Source organism: Siphateles boraxobius, unplaced genomic scaffold (genome assembly GCF_051911475.1).
Source record: "Siphateles boraxobius isolate OS27281-9 unplaced genomic scaffold, OSU_SipBor_1 19, whole genome shotgun sequence".
NCBI lineage: Eukaryota > Metazoa > Chordata > Actinopteri > Cypriniformes > Leuciscidae > Siphateles > Siphateles boraxobius.
In genome coordinates, this window is record NW_027508799.1 from 4,431,598 (window position 1) to 4,448,439 (window position 16,842).

A 16,842-nucleotide genomic window follows, 5' to 3' on the forward strand; every position below is an offset into this window, starting at 1 on the left:
AACAACTGATACCAGCTCTCAGTGATATGTGTCGGGTCCCCGCTATGATAACAATAACTTTCTCACATGTTTACAGAACAAGCGGGAACCCAGTGTGCCTGTATCTTTTTCTATTGCTGTTCGATTACATGATAGAAAGTCTAAGGCCTTCAAAAGCCGTACAGCAAACCCATCTAATCTGGTGCCTATTACACGACATACCAAGATTGCTGTGGGGACAAAAAGTAAGACTGTTAAGTTAGCACTTTTAAACATCCGCTCACTTAAAAATAAATCACTTTTAGTCAACGACTTAATAACCACATACAACCTGGATTTTATGTTGCTAAATGAAACTTGGCTAGAAGAAAGTTGCAGTGCAACAGTCCTCAATGAAACAGCCCCTCCTAACTTTACTTGTATGAGTGTCTGCAGAGCTGTCAGAAGAGGCGGAGGTTTAGCTGCTCTTTATAAAGATGTCTATCAATGTAAGCAAATATCATTTGGGAATTACCCTTCTTTCGAGTATCTGGGTATTGTGTTAAAAGGTGCTCCACGCATTTTACTTATCATTGTTTACAGGCCTCCAAAATACTCTCCAGCTTTTGCTGAGAACTTAACAGAACTGTTATCAACAATTTCCTCAGAGTTTGACTGCTTTGCCATTGCTGGAGATTTTAACATTCACATAGATAATGCAGAAAACAATATGGCAAAAGAAATCAAAACTGTTTTAAAAACTTTTGATCTGACTCAGCATGTACATGGACCCACACATAATCGTGGACACACTCTAGATTTACTTATCAGTAAGGGTCTAAACATTTCATCAATTGTTATTAAGGATGTAGCACTGTCTGATCACTTTTATATTTTCTTTGATATATTGATCTCTCCTGCCATTGAAGCTAGATCTGTGTCTGTCAAGAAGAGATGCTTAAATGAGAACACTAGTGTACTATTTATGAAGGCTATATCTTTAACACCAAGCATATCTGCTGACTCTGTTGATTTTCTCCTTGATTCTTTTAACTCAAAAGTTAAGAGTGTAATTGATGATATTGCTCCTGTGAAAGTCAGGAAGAAGAGTGGCAGACAAAAAGCACCTTGGAGAAACTCAACAGCAGTGCAAAATATGAAAAGACAATGCAGAAAAGCAGAGCGCATGTGGCGGAAGACAAAACTTGTAGTCCATTATAACATCTACAAAGACAGCATCCATGCTTTCAATAAGGAACTAAGCAAAACTAGACAGACTTTTTTCTCGAATATTATAAACAGCAATATAAACAACACGCGCACTCTTTTTGCTACTGTAGAGAGACTGACAACCCCCCCAAGCCAGATTCCCAGTGAAATGCTCTCAGTGAGAAAGTGCAGTGAGTTTACTTCTTTCTTCTCTGAGAAAATCAATAATATCAGAAAGGTGATCAGCTCATCCTTGAGTTGCGCTGGGGTCAGGCAAATCAGACAACAGCACGAGAAAGTAGCCACTATGTCTGATTTCGAAGAAATTGATGGCAAAATTTTGGAAGAAACCGTACAGCAACTAAAAACATCAACCTGCGCCCTTGACGCACTTCCCACATCTTTTTTCAAAAATGTGTTACACAGCTTAGAAGCAGATCTCTTGGAAGTGGTAAATGCCTCACTTCTCTCTGGGAGTTTTCCGACCTCCCTGAAAACTGCTGTCGTCAAGCCCCTCCTGAAAAAGAGCAATCTGGATAAGACCATATTAAACAACTATAGACCGATATCAAATCTTCCTTTCATAGGCAAGATCATTGAAAAAGTTGTCTTCAATCAGCTGAACAAATTCTTAAGCTCGAATGGATACTTTGACCATTTTCAATCTGGTTTCCGACCGCACCACAGTACAGAGGCCGCGCTCATAAAGATAATAAATGATATTCGCTTAAATACTGATACAGGCAAATTATCAGTGCTGGTACTACTCGACCTCAGTGCTGCATTTGACACTGTCGATCACAAAATACTTCTTGACAGGCTGGAAAACTGGGTCGGGCTTTCTGGGATAGTCCTAAAATGGTTCAGGTCATACTTAGGAGGCAGAGGTTATTATGTGAGTATAGGAGACCATAAGTCTGAGTGGACATCCATGACATGCGGAGTCCCTCAAGGCTCAATTCTTGCGCCACTCCTATTCAACCTGTACATGCTCCCAATGAGCCAAATAATGAGAAAGAACTAAATGGCTTACCATAGCTATGCAGACGACACACAGCTCTACTTATCCCTATCGCCTAACGATTACAGCCCCATTGACTCCCTTTGCCAATGCATTGATGAAGTAAACAATTGGATGTGCCAAAACTTTCTTCAGTTAAACAAAGACAAAACTGAAGTCATTGCGTTTGGAAACAAAGATGAAGTTCTCAAGGTGAACGCATACCTTCAGTCTAGGGGTCAAACAACTAAAAATCAAGTCAGGAATCTGGGTGTGTCTCTAGAGTCAGACCTTAGTTTCAGTAGTCATGTCAAAGCAATAACTAAATCAGCATATTATCACCTGAAAAATATTGCAAGAATTAGATGCTTTGTTTCCAGTCAAGACTTAGAAAAACTTGTGCATGCTTTCATCACCAGTAGGGTGGATTATTGTAATGGACTTCTCACTGGCCTTCCCAAAAAGACCATAAGACAGTTGCAGCTCATACAGAACGCTGCTGCTAGGATTCTGAGCAGAACCAGAAAAAATGAACACATCACACCAGTCCTCAGGTCTTTACACTGGCTACCAGTTACATTTAGGATTGATTTTAAAGTATTATTACTGGTATATAAATCATTCAATGGCCAAGGATATGCTCAGTGAATATAAACCCAACAGATCACTCAGATCATTAGGATCACATCGGCTAGAAATACCAAGGGTTCACTCTAAGCATGGCGAGTCTGCTTTTAGCTACTATGCCAGCCGCAGCTGGAACCAGCTTCCAGAAGAGATCAGATGTGCTCCTACAGTAGTCACATTCAAATCCAGACTCAAAACACATCTGTTTAACTGTGCATTTACTGAATGAGCACTGTGCCACTGTTCGTCCGACTGTTTGCACTGTATTTTATTTTATGTTTTAATTATTCTGATTTCATTTGATTATTTCTGTATTTTATCTTTTATTCCAAACTGTTTTAATTATTCTGATTTCTTTTGATTATTTTAATTTCTTCTATGTAAAGCACTTTGAATTACCATTGTGTATGAAATGTGCTATATAAATAAACTTGCCTTGCCTTGCCTTGCCTAATAATAGCGGTCGCCGATTGGTCAAAAGTAAGCCACAGGAGCAGAGCCAGGAGAGAAACGCGATTGGTCAAAAGTAAGCCACAGGAGAGAAAGGCGATTGGTCAAAAGTAAGCCACAGGAGAGAAACACGATTGGTCAAAAGTAAGCCACAGGAGAGAACGCGATTGGTCAAAAGTAAGCCACAGCAGAGAAACACGATTGGCTCACGTGGGCTTACTTTGGGCTTACTTTGGCTCAATCGGTAGGAAGCAGTAGGCGCAAGCGAGAGGTAGTGGGATCGATGCCTGCATTCTCCAGTGCTGTCCATCCTTTTTACGCCCCCCCTTCAAGGGGCACTACCTAGATGAGCTCTTGCGGCTCAGTGCTGCCGAAAAAGTTTTTTCGAACGAGGTACTGCACACATTCCTGGCAAAAGCAGGTCCCACCGAGATTTGAACTCGGATCGCTGGATTCAGAGCCCAGAGTGCTAACCATTACACCATGGAACCTTGGCGTGTGTCAACTTTTCCCATGAGCAGCAGGATTTAAGTCATTGAGTCCAGAAGCACGATAGCAAGGATTTAAGTCATTGAGTCCAGAAGCACGATAGCAAAGAGCAAATGAAGCCTTTGCTTTTTAAGCCCATGTTTCCCCAATTCCGACTCGGTTTGAGAGTGCCAATTTCACCGCCACGTCAGCAGTTGCGCATCACCTCTGTTTTTTCCCTCCCTTCCGCAAAGAACCTAAAAAGGTTCCACCGAGATTTGAACTCGGATCGCTGGATTCAAAGCGCAATTTTTTGATTAAATCTACAATTAAAAGGTAGCCAGTGCAAAGTTGCCAGCAGAGAGGAAATGCGTCCTGTTTTTTTGTGGTCATTGGAAATCACGCTGCAGCACCTGCACACGTGCTAGGGATCGCGCATCGTCTTTGTCTTTGAGAGCGATGGACACCTTCTCTCCATCATCGAGGGGAATTAGCTCAAATGGTAGAGCGCTCATAGCATGCGAGAGGTAGCAGGATCGATGCCTGCATTCTCCAGGGCTGTCCATCCTTTTTGCACCCCCCCTTCAAGGGGCACTACCTAGATGAGCTCTTGCGGCTCAGTGCTGCCGAAAAAGTTTTTTCGAACGAGGTACTGCACACATTCCTGGCAAAAGCAGGTCCCACCGAGATTTGAACTCGGATCGCTGAATTCAGAGCCCAGAGTGCTAACCATTACACCATGGAACCTTGGCGTGTGTCAACTTTTCCCATGAGCAGCAGGATTTAAGTCATTGAGTCCAGAAGCACGATAGCAAGGATTTAAGTCATTGAATCCAGAAGCACGATAGCAAGGAGCAAATGAAGCCTTTGCTTTTTAAGCCCATGTTTCCCCAATTCCGACTCGGTTTGAGAGTGCCAATTTCACCGCCACGTCAGCAGTTGCGCATCACCTCTGTTTTTTCCCTCCCTTCCGCAAAGAACCTAAAAAGGTTCCACCGAGATTTGAACTCGGATCGCTGGATTCAAAGCGCAATTTTTTGATTAAATCTACAATTAAAAGGTAGCCAGTGCAAAGTTGCCAGCAGAGAGGAAATGCGTCCTGTTTTTTTGTGGTCATTGGAAATCACGCTGCAGCACACGTGCTAGGGATCGCGCATCGTCTTTGTCTTTGAGAGCGATGGACACCTTCTCTCCATCATCGAGGGGAATTAGCTCAAATGGTAGAGCGCTTGCTTAACATGCGAGAGGTAGCAGGATCGATGCCTGCATTCTCCAGGGCTGTCCATCCTTTTTGCACCCCCCCTTCAAGGGGCACTACCTAGATGAGCTCTTGCGGCTCAGTGCTGCGGAAAAAGTTTTTTTGAACGAGGTACTGCACACATTCCTGGAAAAGCAGGTCCCACCGAGATTTGAACTCGGATCGCTGGATTCAAAGCCCAGAGTGCTAACCATTACACCATGGAACAAACACACCCTGATAGCTGGCTGTCTGAGAGGCAGATAGCGATGAGGCTAGGTGGAATCAGGTAGATAAGAGCTGGCGTTTGGTCAATAGACCGCCTCGACTCAGAGAGACGGACGTGGTTCCTCTGCCGAAACCCGGGATTGAACCAGGGACCTTTAGATCTTCAGTCTAACGCTCTCCCAACTCCGCCAAAGCTGGGGAACAATAGTCTGTATAAGAAGGGGAAGAAGTGGAAGAAGGGGGAGAAAAGGAAAGAAAAAAAAGTGAGAAAATCAGGAAGTCATAGGTTCGAATCCACACGTCACATAAAAAAAAAATATTTTATCGATTGTTTCGTTTCTAAGTTTGATTTAGAAAGTAGTGTGTGTATTTAATTTTTATCGATTGTTTTATTTCTAAGTTTAATTTTTCTTTTGGAGTAAACCATTTGAATTCATTATAAAATTTAATCCGTAATACTAAGATAGTCATTTTTGTCCAAACGCATTTATTAAGTTAATCGTTTTCTATGGCAGTAGGGGAAAAATATCCCCCTTATTGCTGCATTCACACTATATTAATATACTATTTCATTCAGAGTGAAAAGGAACAGCTACTTGACACAAATAGCTGTTTGTAATAAAACAAATAAATACAACACACCAGTCTTCATAGAGAAATAGATTTATTAACTATATACATATTAGAAAAATGTGGAAAAGTACTGAATTCACCATATGGAACAACATAAGAATACAAACATAAAAATAAGTTAAAATAGGTAAAAAAATAAGTAGAAATAACTTAAATGAAAAACTTAGATAAATATAATAGTTTAATGTTGTTTAATATTTATTATATATTTCCATATGTGTTATAGTGAATATGTGTTATAGCACACAAGGGTTATTTTCTCATATTCTGTAACCACTGCTCCTTAGTGATTGTTTCTTTATTTGGGCAAAATATTTTGCCTTTGTACTGGCTATGGCCAGTTTCTTGTGTACGAAATTGGCCACACTTTCTGCACATATTTGCCTTAACAGTACGATTGTACGACCGTTTGGTTGGGGTGGCTGTGTCAATTGCAGGTGGATCAGAGGAAATTGCTCCAGGGTTAATGGTGGAAAATGGGGCTGGACAGGGCAATAGTACCATCTGAGACCCAACAGGGGCAGTGGGTGTGTCAGAAACCAATGGGTGCGGTGCTGTCGGCCTGGGATAAATTGTCCTTAGCTGGCTGAATGTGGCTGAACGCTGAGGGTGTAAGGCTGATGGCTCAAATGAAGATGCTGTGGCAGATGTACAGGCAGCTGAGGGCTGGATCTTTCTAAACTTTGTCTTTGCCTGTCCAGCTGTGTCTGGTGGCATCTGGTAGTTATGCAACTGGTGGCTATATTGTGGAGGCACAAAAGGCTGTACTCGTGCTGGAGGCAGAGCATCTAATGCCACTGGACGTGCCTCAGGAAGCTCCAGCCCTTGCAACAGCACTGAGACCTCCTGACCCTTTAAACGTTCATTGTGCCACGTTGTAAGGGTTCTCTGGTTTACCTCAACTAGCTGAAGGGTTGTTTCGCTCATCACCGCTTCATTGCTCAGGATTAGCTGCCGAATTCTTCTGTAATCGCGAAGAATGAGATCCCATCTAGACAGAGTGGTTTCCTCTGTTTTTTGGGGCTTCGGTGGATGCTACACAACCTTATGAAAATCATTTCAACAAGGCGACAACAATTAGGCCACTGTGCTGGAGAGCCGCTAGAACCCAAAACACATCTCTTTGTGCTGTCGACACCAGGTGTGAAGACAGCTTTCTTTTTAGGGGACCTAAAACGTCCTGTAAGTAGCCTGTCTTGATGACGAGCTGCATACATCACCCTGTCTTTGTCAAATTGGTCCATGTTCTGCCACAAACCCACAATGGTCGCAACTTGTTGGTTGCTAAGTGTGAGGCTTGCCTGCGTGCGCAGCTCCACCAGACACTCTGCCAACTCATCCACCCGGTCCATTCCAGGAATACAGTGGTCGTCAACAGCCTGAAAAAATATAACTGTTGGTTAGATAATTACATGCTGTTAAGTGAGTTTGTGGATGTGTTGCTTAAGGGTGAATTGAGAAACAATTGGTCTAGAAAAGGGAATTTTACCATTGCTGAGGGCACTGGTGCAGCTGATGGAGTCTGGACAATGGGCACTGGTGGAGCCTGAAACCAGGGCAGTGGTGCAGCAGATGGAGTCTGGAAACAGGGCAGTGGTGCAGCTGATGGAGCCTGAAAGCAGGGCAGTGGTGCAGCTGATGGAGTCTGGACACTGGGCACTGGTGGAGCCTGGAAACAGGGCAGTGTCACAGTGGGCAGTGATGCAGCGGAAGGAGTCACAGTGGGCAGTGGTGCAGCGGAAGGAGTCACAGTGGGCAGTGGTGCAGCGGAAGGAGTCACAGTGGGCAGTGGTGCAGCGGAAGGAGTCACAGTGGGCAGTTGTGCAGCGGAAGGAGTCACAGTGGGCAGTGGTGCAGTGGAAGGAGTCACAGTGGGCAGTGGTGCAGCGGAAGGAGTCACAGTGGGCAGTGGTGCAGCGGAAGGATTCTGGACACTGGGCACTGGTGGAGCCTGAACACAGGGCTGCGGTGCAGCGGGTGGGACTGGTGGACCTATAAGGAATGAGTCATCTAATGCCAGAAGATTTGTCACTGTGGCTGAAATGAATGAAACCCTCATCCTCTTCCCCTTGCTCCTCCACATCTATCTCCTCCAGCAACTGAGAGGTCCTATCGGAGGTAGGGCACATGTCCTCCAGGGGCTGACTATTCTGTCTCAACAAATATTGCACTCCAATGAGCTCCCCTGAGGAAATATTTGGAACAGGAAACATTATTAAAGGAAAATAATCAGAAAGGTTTATTAAAATGCAGTAAATCTTTTTGTTGTCAGCTTGTGCATGAACAAAAAATATGTAATTCAGGGGGCATCATAAAAAGACAGAGTTACTCTATATTCTAGTAAGAATTTAATTTTCTGCCCTGACACCTAGGACAAAGAATCCAGTGTAAAAAAAATACAGGTAGTATTATTTTTTCTGTGATCTGTCAAAAATTATATAATTTTTGTCCAGAAGCACTTGTAATTTTACCAAAAAAACATTGTGAACTGCATTTATCAAAAATATATTTACCTGTGTATACTGCAGGTGGAGTGAAGCTAGGGACCAATTTCCTTCCATACAACTTATTGTAGTTCTCATTGACAGAGTAAACCAGCTCCCCTGTGTAAGTACGCAGGGTTGAACTTCCACCTGCAACAGCAGCTGCTGCCCGGTCCTGATTCCAGCGTAAGAAACCTTCCAGGAGGTAAATCTGGAAGTTCAGGCTGTTTGCGCTGTTCCCTAGAAAAAGAAATAGAAACCCAAACATTGTTTTGAGAAACTGCAAAAGAGAAAATATTATCTGTTCACTGCAAATATCTAAATTAACAGGAATTAGTGGCAAGATGTGGTATATTCTGTCATGACAAACCTGGAATAAATCTGTTTAGGTGGCAGTGAAATGATTCCAGGGATGTGGAGCCTCTGGCACACCGGTACGTTTTTAGAACCATCCCGCCCTTGTTTATGGTTCCAGTTTCCGTGTATAGTGGCACATCTGGAGGGTCCTGGATACAGGTGACGTGCCGTCTCTGGACATGCCAGATGTGCTGCATCCTCACACTGTCAAGGAGAGGAACACCAAGGGCGTCATTCCCCTTGCCACCCATGAGCTCTCTGATGAGCATATCAAGGAGGCGGATAGTGGTTTCCTCTCCTCGTGTTCTCCTCCTGCAATGTTGGTCCAGCTCATCTTTGCTTATATGACGGTCAAGCTCTGCCGGCGTCATTGCAGGCCAGCCCTGTTGGGTGAGTTGCTCCCTCTTGGCCCTTCTCAGCAGAGTGAGATCCCCTGCGTCCCACTCAAAAATACAGGATGACAACCTAGACATAAAAGTAGGGTACAACTGGTGGGCATCAGTGGTGCACCCTACTGCCAGACGTCGCATAAAATGCCAAATGTCTAGGCGGACGATGACATCGGGCCAGCCGCTGAACCGCCTCTTCAGTTTAGTCTCTCCCACTTCCTTGCAACAGTCACAGTCCACATACAGGATAGTGGGAGGATCAACACCAGCTCGCTGGTACCTCTCCATGAGCCCTGCAGCCATGAGGTCTAACCCAGCCCCTTCATTCGCAGTCAGGACACTCATCAGCACCTGACCTACCTCATTGCCTACTGAGGTAAGCCACTGTGCTGTGCCTTTCGCAGGCCCACTCAACTTTTTGGTGATCTAAAAGAAACAATAAACATAGCAAAAAATAAAACATACATCCAAATCAGTAACATTGAAAAATAAAGCTATTTTGGTCTAACAATTCATTATAGAAAGGAGTACAGTCATTAAAGCAGCTCCTCTAACCTTCTTAGTTGAATCCATTTTTAAAATTGATCCATACGTGGATGTGATGCTGGCCTTGATGTGATCGAGCCTGTTGAGGATGTCCTGACTGTATACAGTGAGGAGCTATTTGTAGCTGGGTACTGGAGCAAGTGGTGGTGGTTCCTGGAAGTGCATTGGATGCAGGCCAGGCTTATCCAAAAAGGCCACACACTCTGATGTGTACCGAGCCACACGTTTTAACCACTCCTCACTGTGGTTCTCCCTCAGCTGTCCGATGATCCTCACTGGGCCATTCCCCATGCCCCTCTCACGCAACAAGCAAAGAACTCGAATGTCACAGGCATACCTTGGAAAAAAGTATTTATTCAAGTATCTTATTATCATGTATCTAATTATTGTAAGAATTATTTATCAAAAAGGTAGCATATGAGTGAACATGACTGCAACATATTTACTTGCGTGTGAGGATGATCCTAAATTCAGATCGATGGGCCAGGTCCAACTGTTGCAGCACAGCATGACTCCAGGACAGGTAGCTGGTTCTACACCTGGTACAGATCAGGGTCTCTGTAACCAGGTTGTAGTATCTGTCAATATCTAACACCTGTCGTACTCTCCTGTGCAGACCACCACCACACAGCTGATGCCTGGCACAGACAGGGTTAGAACACTGGAGCCGCACCTTCCATAGCCTATATGGCATCCAGAGCAAGAGCCGCTGTGAAAAAAATCTATCAGGTGCTGGAGCTTGGTGGTACAACAGGGCTGTTGGTGGGGGGTGATACCACAACTGCAGGTTTTCACGCAGCTCCAGCTTACCCTTTGCACCAACCCTAAAAAGTGCTTCCGACACCCACTTCTGGTCCTGCTGTGGCATTGTCTGTGGCCACAGTAGTGGGAGATCCGCAGTGTCTTCTGGCTGAGATGAGACCTGCTGATATTATCAAAAACAATGGTTTAAATAAAATCTAAGAGAGCATTAAATGACAAAGGCATGTTTATATTTTGAATGACATCTTACTGGGCTCCTCACAACAGCAAACTCAGAATTAATCGATGGTGTTGCTGTTTCTTTGGTGCGTTGTGATCTCTGAGCTGGAGGAAGGAAGAAGGAAGAGGAGGACTTGATGACAGGCCGATGAGGTTTGGGGGATGAAGGAGGACGAGGATCAGAGGGTGGGCATGAAGCTGCGGCTGAAATGGAGTGCTCTAATGTCTGTGGAGTCAAACGTTATGATTAATATATTAAGGGGATTGCGTTTTTTATTAAATAAAATTATGTAGTGATAAAGTGATGATGTCATTATATAGTTATGATGACTTTTATATTAACCTGAGAGGTTTTCCTCTGGATGCTCAAATTGGGTTTTGCTGCTGCCACATGTGAGCCTCCAAACCTTGACTTTTCAAACTGAAAAGTTTTGTCATAGTCAGTGATAAAAAACCTGCAACACTATAGGAAAATGTTGAGATGTTTCAATGTCTGCAGTGATACCTGCAGTAAGGTCTGCTTACCATTGTCAATGTCAGTTTGGCTTTCTTTGCAGGATGTGACACATCACTGATGGAGGGTGTGCTTTGGGCAGGGGTGCGCTTTGATGCATCCACTGTGACTGGTGGATTAACCTGTGTTACATGCATTAATATGTACCAGACACATGATATTATACTCTCCTCACAATGCCTAATTTTAGATATAAAGACACATTGATATTGCAAACACATCTCTCTAGTTATGCAACTTGAACTAGGCTAATTGAAGTTACCTTGTGAAATCCACAAAAACAGTTCTGAGCTTCCTTCAGAAGGGTGGTCTGGCCCCTCATTTGCAGAGGGCATTTTTCTATCTGTGAACATAAAGTGTAGCTATGACACTGTAGTCCATGTTATCTCAAAACAGGCATCTTAATTTGATCAATATTACATTGTATTTACATTGTAAATAATTACTTATCCATACACATAAATACAAATAGCACAATGTATTATCATACAAGTTTATTAGTTCACCCATGAATCTAGCTGCATAATTTACCTTCTGATACAACTCATGCCATCTTTTTTGTCGGGGAGAAGGTCTATTCCCCTCCCTAGATGGCCAAATTCCTGTTCGGGAAAAACTCTCCAGACGCGCAAGCCAGTCAGCATCGCTCATGCCTTTGTGTGACTTAGTTGAAGCCATGTCGTTGCCTGAAACAATACAGAACATGTTAACTCTTCGGGGTCGCCGATCACGCCGGCGTGATCAAGTTACATGACCAGTTTAAGACGTCGAAGCATAAAAACAAAGTCACGTTGAGCGCTGCTGTCCAATTCTGTCGAAAGTGCTAGCTTGAAATTCTATTTTACTTTTTGTTTTGTGTTGATAGACCAAGTAAAAACGGAGATATGCTCATTTAAACTTTATATAAAAAAATACTGACGCGTTCGTAAAAGAACGCCAGATGGGATGCGACAGGCGTTGCATTTATTCTAATAACTTCGTCGGTTTTTGTCATAAAACAAAACGGAGAAAAATGTGTGAATCTGCTGACTCTGCTCTTCAGGCTGCACATTTTAGGGAATGGAGGAGGAGGAGCCAACTGAGCTAAGACGCAAAATTGAAAGGCAGAGGATTTACGGAGTTGATAAAGAGAGACATATATACGTTATATATAGAGAGAGAGATTATTGCTAGTTTTTGGAAGAGTTTGAGTAGATTTTGAGAATAGTTTAGGAGTAGTGTAGATAGTTTAGGTAGTTTAGGAGTAGTTTAGGTAGTTTAGGAGTAGATTTAGCTAAACTGTTTTGAGGAGAGGCACAGATAAAAAATAAAAAACACCTGATATTTGTTGTAAATAGTTGTATGTATAATTTGATTTTGTGTTCATTTTACCTTTTGTATGGTATATTTGCACTATTGAGGAACCCCTCTTACTCAAGGAATGAAAGCCCTGTAATGTAGCTATCTGTGTAATTGTACATGAAGTGTTTTGTGGAGTTTCTAAGCAAAAAAGAAAAGAAAAAACGCCTATTGCCACACCTGCTTTTTGCTGCATATAGTTTAATTTTGTCTCAATTTTAAATTTTTTATGTTGTATTTGCACTATTTGCGAACCCTCATACTCTGGGAATGCAAGGCCTTAAATATAGCTCTCTGAATAATTGTGTGCACAACATTTTTTAAAAAGTGGCTGAGCTAAAAAGAAAGAAAAAAAGCCTATGGCTACACCCCCTTTTTTTGTAAATCATATTTTTTTTGTATATAGGTTGATTATATCTGAATTGTACCTGTATATGTTGACATTTACAACTTGTGTTTACATTTTAAACCTTTTAAAATGCTTCATTGAGCATGTTTGTGTTTTTTGTAGTAGAAAAGCTATAATTTTTCTATTTGAATTTTGTGTTTTTTGTGTGATTTTGGGTCCAGTATGTTGATAGAGTACATCAAAGTGAAAAACTAATTGTCTGATCATATAGGTGATGTTGTGCTGAAAAAAATTATACCAAACATTGGTATGGTAAACATTTGTTTATGTTGCAAAATTTAAAACAAATAAAAGTACTCAAAAACGGCCAAAATAGCCCAAGACTCCGAAGGGTTAAACTAACTGCCATTGTAGCCCGGCAACACCGCATTAACCCTACTGTTGTGTTAATTTCATGTTAGCTAGTTTTGTGTTCCTGGTCCAAAATGACCGCCACATTATAACAGTTTATAAATCCAAATAATGCATACTGTATATATCATCACCTAATGTTGTGATAGATCTTGTGATAGAGTTTTTGTAAACATTACAAGTTTTGAACTTCTGTTTGCTATTTATGGCCTGTATGCCTCATTGACCTGGGCTCATACACATTGTTTTGTACATTGTTTTGTAGTAAAACGCATAATGTATGGACTATTTTGACTATAACAAATACTCAGATTAAACATTGTGTTATTTCAACTGTGTCCATGTGATAAAATGAACATGTGCCTGAATTGAATTTTATATACTTATTGTATTCTCATCCATTCACTTATGACTGGTCATTTTTTACCACAGGTGTATAAAAGTTAAACAAACAATTTATTATGTGTTACATTTTATGCCAGTGTTACAGTAGACTAGTACAATGAGATTTATTGTACATTGATTTATCCATGTCCTATGAAGTAACAAACACTATCAGATATGCTATTTTACTAATCCTATCAGGAAAAAAATAAGTTAACGTTTACTGACAAAAATGTGACGTTACAATTGCCAAGCTCGATGATAACGTTAGCTATAGCTAACGTAACGTTACCTATACAAAAAATAAATAAATAAAGGTTTGCTTGCTGACTGAAGTTACACAAAGTCAGTCCAAATCGGATAAAACTTTTTACATTACAAATTGAGCTGCGGCAATTAACGTTATACCCTATTACTTACACAATGACAGTTAACGTTACCTGATCTATAGGTAGCAGCTAAGGTAGTTTTACGGAGCAATCTTGTTATTCCTAAAATACAGAAAACGTTCATTAACAATAAATTTAATAACTATAAATAACATAACGTTACCTGAGCGGAATATAAATAACAGCGGTGACGTTTATGCTCAACGTGCGGTGATTGGTGTATGAAAAATGGACATTGCCATTTCATTGGACGGCCAAAAAAGAGAATATGAGCAGAGATTGGATGGAATCTGCTCAAACTCAAAGATGGACAAAAATGGACTATGTGCGGTGATTGGTCTATGAAAAATGGACCTTGACATTTCATTGGACGGCCAAAAATGGAGCTCGTAACGTAATTGGTTTTTTAAAGATGGAGCTCGTCATTGTATTGGATAGATTTTACAGACGCACGGCTGTCAGGTACCGCCATTTCGGCCAGGTACTTGTGCGGTTTAGCCAGCAGCCATGTCTGGGAGACCGCCAGTCATTTTCGAGAAGAGCAGAGCGAAGGTCCCAGAGAGAAAATGAGTTGCCCATACGGGGATCGAACCCTTGACCTTGGCACTATTAGCACCACGCTCTAACCAACTGAGCTAACCGGGCTCTCTCTGGCTCATTTTATCCCCAATTTCTCAGAAATATCCTGGTTGCCCTAATCAGACTGAAGAGATTAAAAGCAAAGCCTGATAATGGGCTCGTCCGGGATTTGAACCCGGGACCTCTCGGGATTCAAGAGATTTAAGTCATTGAGTCCAAAAGCACGATAGCAAGGAGCAAATGAAGCCTTTGCTTTTTAAGCCCATGTTTCCCCAATTCCAACTCTGTTTGAGAGTGCCAATTTCACTGCCACGTCAGCAGTTGCGCATCACCTCTGTTTTTTCCCACCCTTCCGCAAAGAACCTGAAAAGGTTCTACCGAGATTGGAACTTGGATCGCTGGATTCAAAGCCCAAAGTGCTAACCATTACACCATGGAACCAACACTTCCTGATAGCTGGCTGTCTGAGAGGCAGATAGCGATGAGGCTAGGTGGAATCAGGTAGACTAAAAGAGGCGGACGTGGTTCCTCTGCCGAAACCCGGGATATAAATATCCTGGTTGCCCTAATCAGGCTGAAGAGATTAAAAGCAAAGCCTAATAATGGGCTCGTCCGGGATTTGAACCCGGGACCTCTCGCACCCTAAGCGAGAATGATACCCCTATACCAATGAGCCGAAACATACAACGTCCCTGCTGCTGCCGGGCCGCAAACATTTCAGCTTGCATGGCTTAAAGCGCAATTTTTTGATTAAATCTACAATTAAAAGGTAGCCAGTGCAAAGTTTCCAGCACAGAGGAAATGCGGCCACTTTTTTGTGGTCATTGGAAATCACGCTGCAGCACCTGCACACGAATAATGAGAAGCTTACTTACAGGAGCCTGGTCTGCAACACTGGACCCAGTTGATGTTGCAGGAGCAGAGGCAGCACTTGGCTGGACAGAAGGCTGTGGAGGAGACTGCAGAGGAGGCTGAACAGGGCGCAGAGGAGGAGACTGCAGAGGAGGCTGGGCAGGGCGCAGAGGAGGAGACTGCAGAGGAGGCTGGGCAGGGCGCAGAGGAGGAGACTGCAGAGGAGGCTGGGCAGGGCGCAGAGGAAGAGACTGCAGAGGAGGCTGGGCAGGGCGCTGCAGTCCTGTGGGTGGCTGTAGTGAGGATGGTCCTGGTGCAGAGGGACAGGGGTTGAAGGCCTTGCTGGAAAGATGGGAGTTGCTCTTTCCAGTGGACAGGAAGCTCTGCAGGCGACTGGGACACCTGGCCAGGGGTCCACAATGCTGGAGGAGCAGGATAAGGGGCAGGAGCAGGGGCAGTAGCACGAGCCGGGGCAGGAGCAGGGCCTCTCGAGCCTGCAGTGGCTGGAGCGTGAAAAAACACAACAAAATTATCTTATTGTTTTAGACTTTCACTGCATGACTTTCTCAGCTCTGCTGGACAGCTACTGCGATTACAAGGTTTACTGCAAAGCATGTATGATTAGTAGAGAGATGACATGATGATGAAAAGATGGAAGGAAGCAGTGAAAATCATCCTGTTTTTCATCCAAGCACCATTAGAAGAAATACAAGAAGAAAAAAAGATGGGATCAGCCAAGTGTGAAGCGAAGCAGACCAAACACTACAACAGCCACTTATTCCAAGGGGAGTGGGGGAAGTGTGAGATGACAAGAATGAGCTTTAGTCTGTGATTACGATAAAAAATGAAATAAAACCTTTTACATACACCTTTAAATTATCTTTTTTCCTTTGAGGATGTTCACTCAAAGAGTGAATGTAGATTGACACCTGAGAAGTGCCATTCCTCTGTGTTGTGAAATAAAATAATATGTCATTTAAAAAATACTGTTTTGTTTTATTTGTAATTGTTTGTAAAATATTGTTCAAGATTTACATACCTTGAGGAAGTTGTTCCTCAGCTTGCGAGGCTACAGTTGCCATCTCCAGGTCATCTTCCTCCTCAAAAAAATCCGTAGCAGCAGAGTCTGTAAAATAACATAAAACGCTAAGCACATGTCACCAACACACTTGTATGCGTTAAGTGATACTCACCACATGTAAAGAGCTGTCTCCGGGCTGCGGACTCAGACGCAGGATGTACACGTGGTCCTGCAGCTGTTGAACACGTATTTTCGTTAGACATATATACTGCATAATATATACTGTAATGATTTTAAAGCTTGCAAATCACTTACAGGGTTTGGCTGGAGCCAAAATCTTTTGTGCCAGCTGTGAAGCAAATAAATGCATCCCCCGCGCCAACAGGGCCTTCACATTGGTCGCCAGCAGTGGCTTGTTCTTAGTGGCAGTAGGTGGAGG

The 16,842-nt window shown here is 42.8% G+C and overlaps 2 protein-coding genes, 1 long non-coding RNA gene and 5 other non-coding genes across 8 annotated transcripts in view; all 8 read right to left on the bottom strand.

Moving 5' to 3' along the window:
* Nucleotides 1-16,842, bottom strand: part of LOC143741621 (uncharacterized) — a 399,552-nt gene that overhangs the window by 16,048 nt on the left and 366,662 nt on the right. The window lies entirely within an intron of this gene.
* trnaq-cug (transfer RNA glutamine (anticodon CUG)) lies at nt 3,664-3,735 on the bottom strand. Its single transcript has one exon. It is a non-coding gene; the product is annotated as a tRNA-Gln (tRNA).
* trnaq-cug (transfer RNA glutamine (anticodon CUG)) lies at nt 4,388-4,459 on the bottom strand. Its single transcript has one exon. It is a non-coding gene; the product is annotated as a tRNA-Gln (tRNA).
* trnaq-uug (transfer RNA glutamine (anticodon UUG)) lies at nt 5,107-5,178 on the bottom strand. Its single transcript has one exon. It is a non-coding gene; the product is annotated as a tRNA-Gln (tRNA).
* LOC143741471 (uncharacterized) lies at nt 5,825-9,922 on the bottom strand. The gene is made up of 5 exons (XM_077233794.1): nt 9,595-9,922; nt 8,664-9,465; nt 8,324-8,533; nt 7,300-7,995; nt 5,825-7,189 (listed from the first exon to the last, which is right to left on the bottom strand). Exons 1-4 carry the CDS (start codon nt 9,610-9,612, stop codon nt 7,817-7,819), a joined length of 1,209 nt encoding a protein of 402 aa, XP_077089909.1. The 5' UTR covers nt 9,613-9,922; the 3' UTR covers nt 5,825-7,189; nt 7,300-7,816.
* On the bottom strand, nt 10,035-10,681 carry LOC143741472 (uncharacterized). Its single transcript, XR_013205063.1, has 3 exons — nt 10,598-10,681; nt 10,396-10,510; nt 10,035-10,268 (listed from the first exon to the last, which is right to left on the bottom strand). It is a non-coding gene; the product is annotated as an uncharacterized LOC143741472 (long non-coding RNA).
* Nucleotides 14,524-14,596, bottom strand: trnai-aau (transfer RNA isoleucine (anticodon AAU)). Its single transcript has one exon. It is a non-coding gene; the product is annotated as a tRNA-Ile (tRNA).
* Nucleotides 15,135-15,206, bottom strand: trnap-agg (transfer RNA proline (anticodon AGG)). Its single transcript has one exon. It is a non-coding gene; the product is annotated as a tRNA-Pro (tRNA).

Bases quoted from the DNA above. Each gene is read 5' to 3' on its own strand.
- LOC143741471 (XM_077233794.1), bottom strand. The intron at 8,534-8,663 runs GTTTGTCATGAC...TTCTTTTTCTAG, and splicing joins CCTAAACAGATTTATTCCAG to GGAACAGCGCAAACAGCCTG. The intron at 7,996-8,323 runs GTAAATATATTT...ATATTTCCTCAG, and splicing joins TCCACCTGCAGTATACACAG to GGGAGCTCATTGGAGTGCAA.